Source organism: Eublepharis macularius, chromosome 3, assembly GCF_028583425.1.
Source record: "Eublepharis macularius isolate TG4126 chromosome 3, MPM_Emac_v1.0, whole genome shotgun sequence".
Taxonomy (NCBI): domain Eukaryota; kingdom Metazoa; phylum Chordata; class Lepidosauria; order Squamata; family Eublepharidae; genus Eublepharis; species Eublepharis macularius.
Window position 1 is genome coordinate 170,642,475 of NC_072792.1, and position 16,226 is coordinate 170,658,700.

Below are 16,226 nucleotides of genomic sequence, written 5' to 3' on the forward strand. Positions count from 1 at the left end.
ATATATCAGTATTTTCACACACTTTGGGGGAAGTTTGCAGTTTGAGCTTAAAAAAATAATTGTAACAAGAATAGGATTGAGCAAGATAACTTTTCTGCCAGCTTTATTCTGCTCATGCCGACTGTGAAGAGTGGCGAAGTGCTTGCTAGAACACAGAGGCCAAGAGTTTGCAGGAAGATCTGCACTGTGACCCCCTCAGACGTAGATGAGTAGCCGTATTAGTCTGTTTGTGAGCCAAGCTACAAGTGACTTTTTTCACGTGAAGAACACTTGATCGTTTTCGCAAGTTTTTCTGGGAACTGAAGTCCGAGTGTTCTTCCCCTCACTGTTAGAATCGCTGCCTGAAGAGCCAGAGAAAGGGCCTTTGGACACTTACCGTGAAGGGTCCTTCTCCTCTGAGGTTAGGAGGACATCCTGGGTGTTTTCCCACCAACCTATCGGGGAGGCAGGAAGTTGAAAACTCTTCCTCTTCCTGTAGTGTATGGATGGGAACACCCCCTCAGGGCTCAGTTCGGGATGTTCCCCTCAGCAGTCCTTATCTAAACATAACTATCCTATAACAGTAACAGGAAAAACTTTTGGAAAGAATTGTTAGTCAACTTATCAACGAGAAAGATATAAGGTATCTATCACCCTATCCGAATCAGTGATCAAAGGGTGAAGCAAACAGAGAAAACGAAAGAGAACTGGGACGAAGACCTTGGGAGGGCAGGATGTCCTCCTAACCTCAGAGGAGAAGGACCCTTCACGGTAAGTGTCCAAAGGCCCTTTCTCCCTCTGAGGCGGAGGACATCCTGGGTGCTCCCAAAGCAGTCCCGAAAGGTTCAGGGTGGGATGAGGTCTTCGTCTTCCATAACGTGTTGTAGCACTCTCCTGCCAAACGCCGCATCCGCCGACGCGTAGGTGTGAAGGCAGTAGTGCTTGATAAAGGTCGAAACGGAAGACCAAGTAGCCGCCTTACAGATGTCTTCCACTGAGGCATTCCTCCGTATGGCCGCATTAGTTGCTGCACTCCTAGCCGAATGGGCAGTAATTCCCTCTGGAATGTCCAATTTAAGGGCTTTGTATGCCTCTCTGATGCAGGCCTTGACGCTGTAAGCTATGGCCGAAGAGGACAGACGTTGCCCCAATCTTGGTTTAGAAATGTTAATGAACAGAGAGTCCGTCTGTCGTATGGGCTCTGTCCTGCTAATGTATGCCTTTAATGTTCTCCTGACATCTAGATTATGCCAGTCCTTTTCCTTTGGATGCCTTGGGTCTGGACAAAAGGATGGGAGGTTAATCTCCTGTTCTCGATGAAACTTTGAGAAGGCTTTGGGCAGAAAAGTCGGGTCAGTCCTTAAAACTACTTTATCTTTAAATACACAAGTCCGGTCTTACTGAGAGTGCGCCTAGCTCGGAAACACGCCTTGCCGACGTGATTGCTACTAGGAAGATGGTCTTTAGTTTCAGCCATCTTAGAGAAATGTCTTTCACTGGCTCAAAGGGATGTTTGGTGAGCGCGGACAGAACAACATGAAGACGCCATGTTGGGAAACGATGAAGTGTGGGAGGACTCAATATCGTAGCACCCCGAAGGAACTGTCGTATATGGGGATGAGCTGCCATAGGTACCTTTCCCATTCTAGGAATGATGGTGCTGATAGCGGCTACCTGTTTCCTTAATGTAGCCGGTTTCAGGCCCCTATCAAGACCCTCCTGGAGGAAGCCCAAAATGACAGTAGTCGATGGACAAAGAGGATCTACCTTCTTGCGACGGCACCAGCGAACGTAGGCTTTCCAAGTGGAGTTGTATATTCTCTGAGTAGACTTCTTTCTTGAAGCTAGAATGGTGTCTACGACTTGTGAACTGTATCCCTCCTTTATGAGCGATCCCCGTTCAATCTCCACCCGGTCAAGGACCACCATTCTGGGTCCGGATGCCAGATTGGTCCCTGTAGAAGGAGATCTGGTCGCACTGGTAGATGGAATGGGGGATGGTCTGCAAGGCAAAGTAGCGTTGGGAACCACGGTCTCCTTGGCCAGTAGGGTGCCACCAGGATCACGGTGGCCTTTTGTTCCTGTATCTTTCGGAGCACTTTCGGGAGGAGTGGTAGAGGCGGGAAGGCATACAAAAGTCCTCTGGGCCAGTCTGATGTCAAAGAGTCCGTACCCTCCGCCTTGTGATGAAAGTATCTGGTGAAGTATCTTGAGGTCTGGTGATTTAGGGGTGATGCAAACAGATCCACTACCGGACTGCCCAAGCGAGCCGAGATGAGTCTGAACGTCTCCTTGTTGATCGACCATTCTCCCGGATGCAAGGTCTCCCGGCTCAACCAATCCGCCTGAACATTGCAAGAACCCTTTATGTGTTCCGCCCGTAGCGAACGGAGCTTGATTTCCGCCCAACTGATGATGCAGTTCGCTTCGTTCTGAAGCCGGGAGGATTTGGATCCTCCTTGCCTGTTGATATAAGTTTTGGCTGCCACATTGTCCGTACGTATGAGAACATGTGTCAGAGGTATCAGTTGGTTGAAATGTGTCAGAGCTAGAAATATAGCTCTCAGTTCTAGTACGTTGATTGGCAATGTCCGTTCTGTCTGAGACCAGACCCCTTGAACTGGAGTTTTGTCCATGGTCGCTCCCCAGCCCGTTAGGCTGGCATCCGTGAAGATTTGAGTGTATCGTGGAGTGAGGAAACTCTTGCCCTGTCGGAGGTTGTCCCGGCACGTCCACCATCTGAGGCTGTCTTTGACCCCGCGGGGAACCTGTACTTTGATTGCCTGTTTCTGAGCTATCTGAAACTGGTAAGGTCTCAGCAGAGCCTGCAGAGGTCTGGAGTGAAAACGACCCCAATAGATAGCTTCTGTGTTGGACACGAGGAGGCCCATTAGCTTGGTCAGTTCCATGAGAAGTGATCGTTGTTGTTTGATGACAGTCGATGCTAGGTGTTTGGTCTTTATTATCTTCTCCTCGGGAAGGGTGAAAGTGCCCTCTCGAGTGTCTATAATCAGACCTAGATGTTCTAGTCTCTGGGATGGTTGCAGATGACACTTGTTCCTGTTGACCAGGAATCCATGACTCTCTAGGAACTGAATCACCGTCTGAGTGTCCCTGAAGGAGGTGGCTTTGGACCCCGATCTGATGAGGATGTCATCGAGGTACGGATGTAATTGTAGGCCCCTCTCCCGCAGTCTGACAACCGGCACGATGAGTAGTTTCATGAAGACACGTGGAGCCGTTGCCAGGCCGAAGGGCATTGCCCGAAACTGAAAGTGTAGGTTTCCGACGCAGAACCTGAGGAATCGTCGATGGGGCAGGGCTATCGGAACATGTAGATATGCTTCCGTCAGGTCTATTGATGTCATATAGTCCCCCTGACGTAAAGCCTCTGCGATGGACCTCAGTGTCTCCATCCTGAAGTGTCGGAGTTTTATGAACCGATTCACGTATTTCAGATCTAGAATCGACCTCCAATCGCCATTCCTCTTCGGGACGGTGAAGAAAATTGAGTAAACCCCTGTTCCTCTTTCGTGTTGAGGAACTGGTTCTATAGCTCTGATGTTGATGAGATGTTGAATAGCTTTGATCGTAATTGCGCGTCTGTTTGGGTCTCTTTTGAGAGGAGAGACCAGAAACCTTTCCGGTGGGTGAGAGGCAAATTCTATTAAGTAGCCAGATGAGACGATCTCCAAAGCTCAGGCATCCGCTTGGGAATCCAGCCAGGCCTGGCGGAAAAGAAGCAGTCTCCCCCCCACCGGAATGTCCTTCGAGTCAGGGCTTCTGTCCTTTATCCTCCACGTCTGGTCTATAGTTGCGGCCTCCTAGTTTTTTGTGTGGTCTGTTTCCGAAATTCCCCTTGCGGGATTGAGGTCTCTGTAGGTTCCAGGGTCGCTTTGTGTCCTGTCTAGGCCTAGGAAGAGTGTGATTCGTTCTGAAGGTTTGGAACTGGAAGGATCGCCGGTCGTTCCTTCTCAGGGACCTGGGCAAGGCCCTCTTTTTGTCTTTTGTTTCCACCAGGATCTTATCTAGGTGGTCTCCAAATAGCTTTTTTCCTTGGTAGGGGTAGGACGTCAGGATCACTTTTGACTGGATATCCGCTGGCCACGCTCTGATCCACAGAAGGCGTCGTGCGACCGTGGTGGAAGCCATCGCCCGAGAGCAGAAGGATAAGGCGTCTAAGGTGGCATCCGCTGTAAAGGCGCTGGCCTTTAGTATCCTATTGGCCCCTTCTAACAGCTGTTTGTTATTTTCTGGCAAAAGTTCAATCACTCTTCTGACCCATACGACTGAGGCCCTGGCCACCGTAGATGCGATGGCTGAAGCTTTGATAGCCAAGGCCGTCGCCTCATGCACCCTCTTTAATGCTGTCTCTCCCTTCTTATCTATGCTGTCCTTGATCACTCCTTGGCCGTCCTCAGAGAGAAGACCTTGTGACTGTATAGCCGCCACTGGTGCGTCTACGGCTGGCACCTGCAAGAGTTCGTCAGCAAAGTTAGGGAGAGAATACAGTTTCTTAATAGCATTAGGGACGTGCTTGCACCTGGCTGGTGTAGCCCACTCTGCCTTGAGTTGGCGCTCATAATATTCGGGGAAGGGGAATACCTTAGCCTTCTCTTCTGATCTGGGAAAGAACTCTTTATTTCCCTGAGGTCTGGATTTGGAAGCCCCTGCTGATGGTTGCTCCTCCTCCCCCCGCTTAGATTCTTGTAAATCTAACGCTGCCAAAGTTTTACTCAGAAGATATTGGTAATCTTCTGCATGGAAAAGTCTGTTAGACTGGTCATGGCCTGGGGACTCGACTTCCTCTTCTTCATCGGGAAGGAATTCCCCCGGGTCAGAGTCCTCACTGGGTGAGGGTTCCTCTTCCAGCCACCCAGTTGCCCTGCCTACAGATCTACTGGGAAGGGTCTTCTTTGCTGCCTTAGTAGGCCAGGGCCCATTGTAGCACTGTCTCTCCTGTGGATCCTTAGAAGCCTGGGAGCTGTGGGCCTGTGGAGGTGGAACTGGGTTGGCTTTACACAGGGCTAGGATTTCTTCTCTCATTGTTTGCCGCATAAAAGACACAAATTCTGGAGGCATTGCACGGTGGGCACCACTTACGTGACTCTCTAGGCCTAGAGAGTTAACTCCGTGCTGAGCCGCCCCTTGTTCCTGCGGCGAATCTCCCGCCGGGAGATTGGGAAGCGCGTCTTTCCGGTTTGGCGGGAAAAGGCTCTTCGCGCCCGCTGTTGCCGCCAAAATGGAGTCCCGTCCTTCTGCGCTGCACTCGGCCGGCCGGCTGTGGCGCGCTGGACTCCTAGGCTCCCTCTGTGGCAGACGGGGCCGTTTTCTAGAGGGGTGATGGACGTCCTCTCCGTCGCTGGCCGTCTTCTCGCCGGGGAGCCGCGTAGCCATGGAAGACACGCCGGCGCCGGCTGGGTCCGTTCCCGCTATCGGTAAGACAGCTCCTTGGGAACGGCCCGCCCTCTCCATAAAGCTGTCTTCTGAATCTGAAGAGTCCACCGAAGCCATCCTGCCTTCTTTCTTTTCCTCAGCAAAGGGGAGGGAATGAAAGGAAGGGACAAGGCAAGAAGGCACAGCTAGAGTAAAGAAAGTAAGAGGTAAGAGGTAAGAAGCAAGAGGTTAGAGAGGAAGAGTAGTGTAGGAAGATGATTATTTGGAAGAAAGGCAGTAGAGCAAGCCTAAAGAGAACTGCTCTCCCCGGAGGCAGGAAAAGAACTGAGCCCTGAGGGGGTGTTCCCATCCATACACTACAGGAAGAGGAAGAGTTTTCAACTTCCTGCCTCCCCGATAGGTTGGTGGGAAAACACCCAGGATGTCCTCCGCCTCAGAGGGAGAAAGCTGGAGGCAGCAGCAGCTTTTGCAAATTGTTCCTCCAGTCACAAGCCTGCTCTCAACGATCTTCGGGGTAGGGCAGCTGCAACTTTCTCCCTGGGCATCTTGCTCCTGGGAAGCTGCTCTGGAGAAAGCCGACATATTGGTGAAGCTGAGCAGGACGCCCAGGGAGAAAGTTGCAGCTGCCCTACCCCAAAGATCATTGAGAGCAGGCTTGTGACTGGAGGAACGATTTGCAAAAGCTGCTGCTGCCGCTGGCTTTCTCTGGCTCTTCAGGCAGCGATTCTAACAGAGAGGGGAAGGACACTGGGACTTCAGTTCCCAGAAAAACTTGCGAAAACAATCAAGTGTTCTTCACGTGAAAAAAGTCACTTGTAGCTTGGCTCTGTGGCAGTAGAAAAGAGTGAGAGTCCAGTAACACCTATAAGACTAACACAATTTGTGGTAGGGTATGAATTTTCATGAGTCACGGCTCACTTCTTCACCTTGAGCTGTGACTCACGAAAGCTCAAACCCTACCACAAATTTTGTTAGTCTTTTAGGTGCTACTGGACTCTCGCTCTTTTCTAACGATAAATTTGAAACTATCCTGAACCCAAATCATCCAAATCCCTTAAGATCTACATATTTTTCTGTATAAATATATCCTCAGTTGAAAACAGCTAGAGAACAGTAGCACCTATTTGTGGTACAGTATGAGCTTTTGTGAGTCACACAGCCCACTTCTTCACACTTGTTTCTTCCTCAGACCTGTTTAAGACATTCTTGCTGCATCTGACCAATGCCTGACCAGCATAGTGCGTCTGACAGAGGGAAGCCATGACCCCAGAGAAGTTTACAGCAGGGAGTAATAGGAATACAATCTAGGAATCTAGGATGCTATCCCTTACAAGATTATGCATGGGATAGAGAAGGTAGAGAAAGAAGTATTTTTCTCCCTTTCTCACAATACAAGAACTCGTGGGCACTCAATGAAATTGCTGAGCAGTCGGGTTAGAATGGATAAAAGGAAGTACTTCTTCACCCAAAGAGTGATTAACACATGGAATTCACTGCCACAGTAGGTGGTGGCATCTTCGAGCATAGACAGCTTCAAGAGGGGATTGGATAAACATATGAAGCAGAGGTCCATCAGTGGCTATTAGCCGCAAGGTATAGATGGTACTCTCTGTCTAGGGCAATGATACTCTGTATTCTTGGTGTTTGGGGGGGGCAATCAGTGGGAGGGCTTCTAGTGTCCCTTCCCCACTGGCAGACCTCCTGAGGACACCTGGGTTTTGGCCACTGTGAGTGTTGGACTGGATGGGCCATTGGCCTGATCCAGCATGGCTTCTCTTATGTTCTTATGAATAGCTCTCATGGTTGCTTTTTTACCAGAAAGTACTCGGGGGATATATTGTCTCTGAACCTTGAGGTTCAATATTCACAGTGTCTAACCCTGTGAATTTTCTCAAAGATTAGGCTTTTGAAGTTTTGCCCGGTTTGGTCTATTTTCAAGTTTACATTCCCAGCTAGAAAGGACAGTAAACTGCTTGTTAGCGCACAAAAGGAAAGCCAAGACTCTCTGGATGCTGCCAGGCCGTTTATTTGACAGTAATACTTTACAGAAGTTGCAACAAAATTTGATTTGGATTTTTTTCCTGATTTGGAAAGGTATCCCATAAAATATATTCAAAACCTAAGAAAACAGAAATGGGCAAAGGTTGCAATTTTGAGATTCCATCACCGATTTTTATTTCAAGTGACATGAACGTAAAGACAGGAACATCATCGGGACTCTATCAGTCCAATTCACTTAAAGCAAGTCAAATCATTTTGCCTATTTCTAGGATGCTATCCAGAATAGTACACTTGAGAAATACACAGAAATGCTTTGTAACCGTCTCCGGCTTGGGTTTCTCTTTCATCGTTTAAATTCACGGGAAGGTGTATGAACATCTGTTGTAAACAGGACATGGGGTGACCTCTAGGTGGCTGAACATGTGGTTGAACTGAATTGGCCCCAGCGAAATGGAGTTCTGTGCACATAAATGTCACAGTCTGTTTTATATAAAGTTTGGAGTAAGGCTTTTGTGGAGTGCATCAGGGTGCTTTAACACCAAGAGTCATCTGAATTGTAAACATTTCTTTATGATAGCACACTCTGAGGTTTATAGATATGACACAACCTGTCTGCAAATTGCCGACATTGGGGAAGAAACAAAGGAAGTGACTTAACTGTAGAAGAAAAAGAGAAAGTTTGTAACATACCAATGCATGGAAGAGACTATATATATATGACCAGTATAAAAAGAAAACCCTTGGTTTAACGTCACTCACATAGCAGCAGCCAAGAAAAAAAAATCAGACATTCAACACCGCTGCCGACAATACAAATTTTGGAAAAGAACAGACCTTTAGTCTTCACGTAAGGAAGCAAAGTCCAAGGAGGAGAAAAAAGGCAGGAGTGATGCCTATTAAAACGAAGCGTTTGACCATAGCATGACCACGATCAATAGGTTTGCCAGGCGTCTGGTTTTCATCTGGGTAGTCTAGTGTTTTCTTGGATTGTTTGGGAAAACTTCAGAGAAAATACCAGATGTATAAATATCTGCTATTTTTGTGTGGGGGGAGGAATGGCTGGCCGACACAAGCAATCGATGTCCAGCGGTGGGGCGGGGCTGGCTGCTGCTGTGCCTGGGAATGCAAGAATTTAGGCGGCCAGCAGCAGCCCCAGCAAGCCCCAGCTGGGGAAGCAGGGCTTGGACTTGGGCTCTACCTCCCTGCCTCCTCCCCCTCCACCCTGTGCTTCTGGTGATAAGCCAATCAGCTGCCCTCGAGGACAGTGGGGTCTCACGCTCCACCTCCCCGCCTCCTCCCCCACCCCCTGTGCTTCCACCCAGGCTCAGCAGCCAATCTGCTGCTCCGCTGCCTGCTGTGTGGTTAGCACATGAGTGCAGACAGAGGACTGATGAATGTGACAGATTAAATGTGGAATCCGTGAGGGAACTTTGTGGGTTTTTTTTTTTTGGATATACCGTTTACTTGTTTAGAAGCAAAAGATGAGTTTTTGAAAAATAAAATATTGATAAAAGCTTCACAATCTAATGAAAGATACAAGTGCTAAAATACTAGTTATTTGTAGTCATTTCACTGAACTAATTAATTTTGTTTTGATTTTTTTTTTGCTCTGTTCCAGTAAAATCACTTGGCTATAGGCCTGGGAAATTGTTGAAAATCTGGATCAATGCTAAGTACATTTATACTTAGCTTGTCTCACTGAATTTTGTATGATATACCTGCTTATTTGTAGTCAGCTCATCTCACTGAATGGCATTGGTATGTTCTGGTCCAGTAAAAAGTCCAGGTACGATAACAATTAGCACCAGTTCTGTTTGTATATTAGTATATATTTTACATTTGTAATATTTGCATATTTGTAATAATTTATTGTCATTGGAAGTCTTTTATGTAGTGGTTAAGAGTGCGGGACTCTAATCTGGAGAGCCGGGTTTGATTCCCCACTCCTCCACTTGAAGCCAGCTAGGTGATCTTGGGTCAGTCACAGCTCTCTCAGAGCTCTCTCAGCCCCAACCACCTCACAGGGTGATTGTTGTGGGGATAATAATAACATACTTTGTAAACTGCTCTGAGTGGGCATTAAGTTGTCCTGAAGGGCAGTATAGAAATCAAATGTTGTTGTTGTTGTTATTATTATTATTATTATCATCAATAAACTTCCCATATCGAGCATATGCATTGTGGGGAGGGCAGTGTTGATAAATTTTTATCATGAGCAACCAGTATTTTTGTTGGAACTATCGGGCCACTCTAGTTATCAAACATTAGCTATAACAGGGAAGAAGTATTTTCCTGAATGTGAAGAAATACTCTGAAGAGAACAATAATAAAGAACAAATAACCAGAACTGATTTAGTTAAAATGTTTAGTATGCAAAGATCCCAGAATTTCTTGTAAAAATCACTTAACAAGTTCAAGGGGCTTTTATTCAGATCACAATAGCAGGTTGCAGAGAGGGGGATTTAAACCTCCTGAACTTTTTTCTGATAAAAAAATAATCCCAGGCAATGGCCTTTTCCCCTTTTGTGAAAATGTACATGTTTGGGTATGTTTACACAGTGGGGCAAATAGCACTCCCTAAGGGCTATATTTGATTGGTAATACAGAGTGGGGGAGCTTATTAGCCCCCTCCTTTCATAGTGTGGGCCCAATCTGAATAGAGTCCCCATCTAGGACTGGGGGCGGGGCCAAGAGGATATACATGTGATATCGCTGACATCACTGTGTCACTTCTGGGTGCAACCCCAAAGTGACAAGGGTTAGCTCTAGGAATTATTGGAAACTCTAGGGTAAAACCATAGGGTTTCCAGCGATTCCTAGAACTACACCTTGTCACTTAGGGGCTGAATCCAGAAGTGGCATAGGAACTTTGGCAATATTGCTTTATTTTATTTTTTCCTCATTGCCACTCAGAGCAGCAACAGGCAACAAAGCTTGCCAGCAGGTCAACAAAGTCTATCCCCATTCTTCAGTACATGAACTTTAAAAAAATTTCTGAAAGTTCCACACACGGAATTGCAAATGTATTGTGAAGTCAGACCCTCAGACTGGAGGGGCTAGCTACAAATGAAAGGTAAAATCCTGTGTCAAAATCCTGCACCAAATGGCAGAAACTTCCTCAGCATATAGAGAGGTCCAAAGTAAGCAACGAGAATTGATTACCATATCTAAGTCACTTTCTGAACACCATTTGCCACTGGCTGAAGGAACACTTTTGTGTTTCGTTTTTTAAAGTAAACTTGCAAGTTGGAAATGAAATACCCTCTTTACTCATGAGATGGCAAATTGCTTCAAGGGGTAACAGAAGTAAGGGCCAAGCTACAAGTGACGAATGACACTTGAACGGCAAGTGGATTGAGTGGAGGGCAAGTGAACAGGGAGAAATACACTTGCTGTTCAAGTGTCATTCGTCATGTGTAGCTTGGCCCTGAGTTACCTATTTAAGGAAAAGTGTTCCGAAAAGAAACTGTTTCTACGGAGTGTACCTGTTCGTAAAAATTTGGGGACATGGAAATACATGTAAGACACTTGGGCTTTATTGCTGACATGGAGTTATATGAGTAGACATTTATTTTCTGTTCATTTTCTAGAAGTACCACCCGGAACATGGTATCCCCACCTCATGACGAGGATGGGTAATGGGTCTTATGATGATTGTTCTTCATATCCAGCTTTAATTGAGGCTTGTTCTTCTTTTCTTTTACCTCAGTGGTCTGTTGTTTGAAGAACTGGGAACAACTTCATCCTCAGCTTGCAAAGAACAGAGTGATCTGGGCCCTGAACTGACAAACATTTCAAGCAACGGAGAAAATGTTACAGATTTACTGTAAGTGTGGGCGTCAGGCCAGAGTTAATGGCTGCCTCTTGACCTGCCTTTGTCTGCCAGGACTACTGTGGATTTGAGCTGTATTTCACGCCGTTCTATAGCATATCATTTGGAGCAAATTTCGTCATTGGAGGGGGAGGCGAGGGCTGAAAAGCAGCTTGAGGCTCGCGGCGTGAATGCCAAACGATAAAGGTAATACTAATAATAATATTTGGCATGCACGCAGAGCCTTTGAAATCCTGAATTGCTGCATGAATATTAATCAATCTTCCAGCTCAAAATGGATCACCTCACGTATGGGTGAAACCATGCAGTAGGCCTTTGTTTCTTTAACCCGATTGGCTCAGGAGGAGCCTCAGACGCAGGGGGTGTTTAGTCCTAGAATGGCAACGTGTGCCCGTCCGCCCAATGTCAGTGCTCCGCAGCAGTGCCCACACTTGCTTCCTGCAAATATTGCGATTGTTCAGAAACTGTAACTGTTTTGGTGTACTTTTCAGCGTCTCTCTCCCTCTCCCACTCAGATATTGTGGTCACAGGTTATTTACCGGGCCAATGTCTGGGGCTGGAATGGTTGGGAAGCTACTTGGCCCTGAAAAGGCCTGCTGCTGAGCCTGACCCTTGACTGATAGGTAGAGTTGCCAGGTCCAAGTTGGGAAATTCCTGGAGACTTTGGGGGCGGAGCTTGAAGAGGGTGAGATTTGGGGGAGGGGACTCAGTGGGGTATAATTCCATTGAGTTCATCCTTCAAAGCAGCCATTTTCTCCAGGGGAAGTGATCTCTGTTGCCTGGAGGTCAATTGTAATTCTGGGAGATCTCCAGCTATCATCTGGAGGCTGGCATGCCTACATGGGTCTTTAAAAAGCACAGGAAGTCCAAATTCAGGGCTCGTGGGTGATTCCCCCCAGAGGTCCAGGAAGTCCAAATTCAGTGCTTGTGGGTGATTGTTCTAGGTTGCCAGCCTCCAGGTGGTAGCTGAAGATCTCCCGAAATTACATCCGATCGTCACGTCTTAGAGATCAGTTCCCCCTTAAGAAAATGTCTGCTTTGTAGGGTGGATTCTATGGCATTATATCCCACTGAGTTCCCTCCCCTCCCCTCCTCAAACCCCACCCTTCACAGGCTCCAGCCCCCTCAGATCTCCAGGAATTTCTCAACCTAGAGCTGGCAATTCTATCACAAATGACCCTGAAGAACAGGAGAGTGTGCTCTTGTGCATGTTCAAATGGATGTCAGAGGTTGGAGAGCCAGCATGGTGTAGTGGCTCGAGTGACAGGCTAGGATCTAAGTTCAATTCTTTGCTCTGCCATGGAAGCTTCTTGGGTGGCCTTGTGCCACCACATATTCTTAGCCTCACCTACCTCAAAGGGTTGTTATGAGGATAAAATGGAGGAGAGGAGAATAATGTAAGCTGCTTTGGGTTCCCATTGAGGGAAAAGGTGAGGTATAAATAAAATAAAACAAAACATAAAAATGTTTTTGCCCAGGTGTCCCTATAGTCTTGCCAGGCCTGTGCCAATGCTCCTTGAAAGTTGTTTTGGGGGGTGTCCTAGGAGGAGAAAGGGTCACTGATGCTTTGACGTCGCTTTTAGGTGAACCATTGGTATGCACCAGCACGACTTCCCATGTTGCATATGGGTAAGAAAACACTGAGTCCTAGAAAACAAGATCATCCTAATACAATTGGACATTCAGTTTGTATTGATCGTATCTGCCACTAGTTTAAGCACAAACTTTGGTTATCATACTACATATGACCATATGTATGGAAGATTAATCATCCAGACCAGGGGAAGTGAAATTGACAGAGCCTTCGGGGAGGCGAAGATGAAATTAACAAACCCTCTGAGGAGCGATCTCTGCCGGCTCTATCTTTTTAAACTACGCTTCCTGGCTAACATAGCGCCGCCCTACACTTAAGCATCCTTGTGTAAGATGTCTCTTGTTGAGAGACTCTCGGAGAATGGCTCCACAGATGTGGGACAAGATCACCTTTCAAACCTTTCTTTTCATAACTTGGCTAAGAGGTTCTACTAAAGGGACTCTGGGGACTCTTATGTACATATAAGAGCATTCAGAGTGCTGCTGATTATTGTCAATGACACATGACAGACCAACCAACATTCATTACATGGGTTTGAAAATAATCCAGATTCATGGACAGTGATAGTTTTGCAGGAAAGCATCAAACCTACCTGTCAACAATGGCATGGTGCAATATAAAGATCGGATCATTCGCTGATCCTTGTACTTCAGACATGGTGCCATTCATGTAGATGTGTAAGCCATTGTGCAAACTGCTTTGGGATATATTCGAAATGGCGGTACTTGGATTCGCAAAACCTGTAGGTAAAAAAGAAATTGGATGGTAAAAGGCAATATATGCGTTTGAATGTTGCATTTTCATGGGGCTGTATTTAAAGTATGTTTGAATGGTCAACTGATTGGTCCAGAATGAAGTAGAGAGGCTTTACACTGTTGTCCTTTGTAGGGACAATATAAAAGCAATGCTTAAAGCGCAGCGGTGGTTACCACAATTTCCAGGTATGGTCACTGTTATGAGCCAAGGCCTAGAGAGGCCTAGTGCCTTTGGGGAAGCCTGCACTAAAGTGACTGCAGGGCCTCCATTTCCCAGGTACCCAGATTGGGTAAGAGGAAATTCTGAGGGAAAAACTGCACCAATAGGAAAGTAGGGGGATGGTGACTGAGAGAAGGGATAAAAGGCCTCACCACAGTGAGGAGGGTGTTCACTCCTAGGGAGCAGAGCTGAGAGGCTGCTGCAGGCAGAGGGATCCCTTATCCAGAAGAGGTGAGACTAGGGTTGCCAGGTCCCTTGAGTCCCCTGGCGGAGGACTGGGAACCTGGCACTCGCCTTCTGTGCTCTTTGGTGGGTCTTCTGGAGCGCGTGCGCAGAGCACACATGCTCCTGGCGTGCATGATGATGTCACTTCCGGAAAGTGATGTCATCACTTGGGCCAAAGGGCGGCCTGGCACGCACTCCCGTGCTTGCCAAAGGACTGAATCCCCACCCTGCAGGGCCAATTCGGCCCGAAATGGACCTGTTGCGGGGCGCGGAAGCATGGCGGGGTGCAGGGGCATGCTGTGCTGTCCAGGGGCACGCCATGCCGCTGGGGGGGGGTGGCCCATGGGGTGTCCCCCCACACTGGCCAAGTAAGTGGGATCAGGGGGGAGGAGGTGGGAACAGGGGATCCCTCACCCCGGGTGGAGGGTTGGCAGCCCTAGGTGAGACGGTTGGAAGCCAGTTGCCAGGAGACAGTTGAAGAACAGTCTAGTTAGATGCGTTAGGGTGTGTTAGTTTGTTGATTCACCAACCTTTACTATTTATTTTACAAAGTTTGAACACTGGTTATTAAGAAACCTTTTAAGTAAAGTTCTTTATTATTCTGCCTGGGTCCTCATGCCTCATTTGGTCACATAATAAATCAAACCTACTGGGAAAGAGTAAACAGAAGTGTTCAATTGAGTGCTCTGGGCCCTTCCAAGAAAACCTGTACCAGAGTGGTGGCAGCCTATAGACAGTTTCCCTGGGCCTCAGCCAGCAGCTGTAACAGTCACAGTACTGATGTCTATCTTATAAGTACGGTTGCCAGCCTCCAGATGGTGGCTAGAGATTTCCCGGAATTACAACTGATCTCTTGGCCACAGAGATCAGTTCACCTGGAGAAAACGGGGTACACTCTACAGAATTATATCATACCAAGGTCCTTTCCTTCCTCAAACTCTGCATTCTCTAGGCTTCACCCCCCAGATCTCCAGGAATTTCCCAACTTGGAGCTGGCAATCCTACTTATAGGGGACAGAGCTATCACCGGCCATGATTGCTGAAAGGAACCTTCAGGTTCAGAGATGCTTGGAGGAGTCAGCATCTGATTGGCCATTGTGGTGTGATGCTATCTCCCTCCCCATGCCCCGGCCTACAAACCTCCAGGGACCACCAGGCTTATGAGTTGCAATCCTGTTATGTTCTAATAACCTGGGTCCAGGAGATCTGAAAGAAATGGCCTTTCCCCCCCTCTGTGCCCTGAGATTTTCAAGAGAGGGCCTGTTGAAGGTGTCCCTCATGACCAATGGCAAGGTTGTTGCTTCTATAGCTTCCCCCCCAAGAGCCATCTTGTTGCACCACAGGATCCTCTAGCTGACCAAGCAAAGGCAGAAATTTGGATTAATCCATCTTTCTGATATCAAGCCAGAACCTCTTGCTTAAGACGTGTATTTCCCCAGGAGCCTTGAGGAGATCATAGCTTGGTTGACATGAGAAATCCAGGGCTCCATAACCATGGTTCATTTGTGTGGTCCTCCAAAGCCCCTCAAACCTGGCAACAAGTAATGGTCCATGTTTGCGGGACAACAAACTGCCCTCTTGGAATCTCCCTTACAAAGGAGACTTCTGTAGAAATCTAATCAAGTGTTCACCATCTACCTATCAACAGAGCCGGATCGGGGAGGGAGGGGGGTAGTCTGCCCCCCGGCGCCGCCAAAGAGGGGGCACCCAGCGCAGCTGCTAGCCTCCAGGAGCGTGCCAGCGGCAGCGCGGGAGGCTGAGCAGCCGCCCGCACCATTCACCTGCCCAACAGGACAGGGAGTGCACGGCAAGCTGGCCACCCCCTCAGCCGGGCAGGTGAACGGCATGGAAAGTTGGGAGGCTGCCCACGCCACTTGCCTGCCCTGCTGAGGGGTGGCCAGCTTGCTGTGCGCTCCCTGTTCAGCGGGGCAGACAAATGGCGCGGGCAGCCTCCCAGCTCTCCATGCCATTCAACTGCCCGGCTGAGGGGGCGACCAGCTTGCTGCGTGTTCCCTGTCCTGCTTGGCAAGCGAGTGGCATGGAGGGCTGGAGGCTGCCCACGCCATTTGCCTGCCCCACAGGACAGGGAGCATGCAGAAAGCTGGCTGCCCCCTCAGCGGGGCAGGCGAGTGGTGCGGGCGGCCTTCCAGTCACCGGCGCTGCCACCGACACGCCCGCCCTGAAGTGACATCATCACGCAGCACCGGGGAATGTGCACGCGCT

General features: G+C 48.1%; 1 protein-coding gene across 1 annotated transcript in view; it reads right to left on the bottom strand.

The window, feature by feature from the left end:
* The window catches only part of TYR (tyrosinase), a 64,904-nt gene that overhangs the window by 10,243 nt on the left and 38,435 nt on the right, over positions 1–16,226 (bottom strand). The window contains exon 3 of the mRNA XM_054974212.1: positions 13,396–13,543. Coding sequence (XP_054830187.1) covers positions 13,396–13,543 — 148 coding nt within the window. The remainder of the gene's footprint in view (positions 1–13,395; positions 13,544–16,226) is intronic.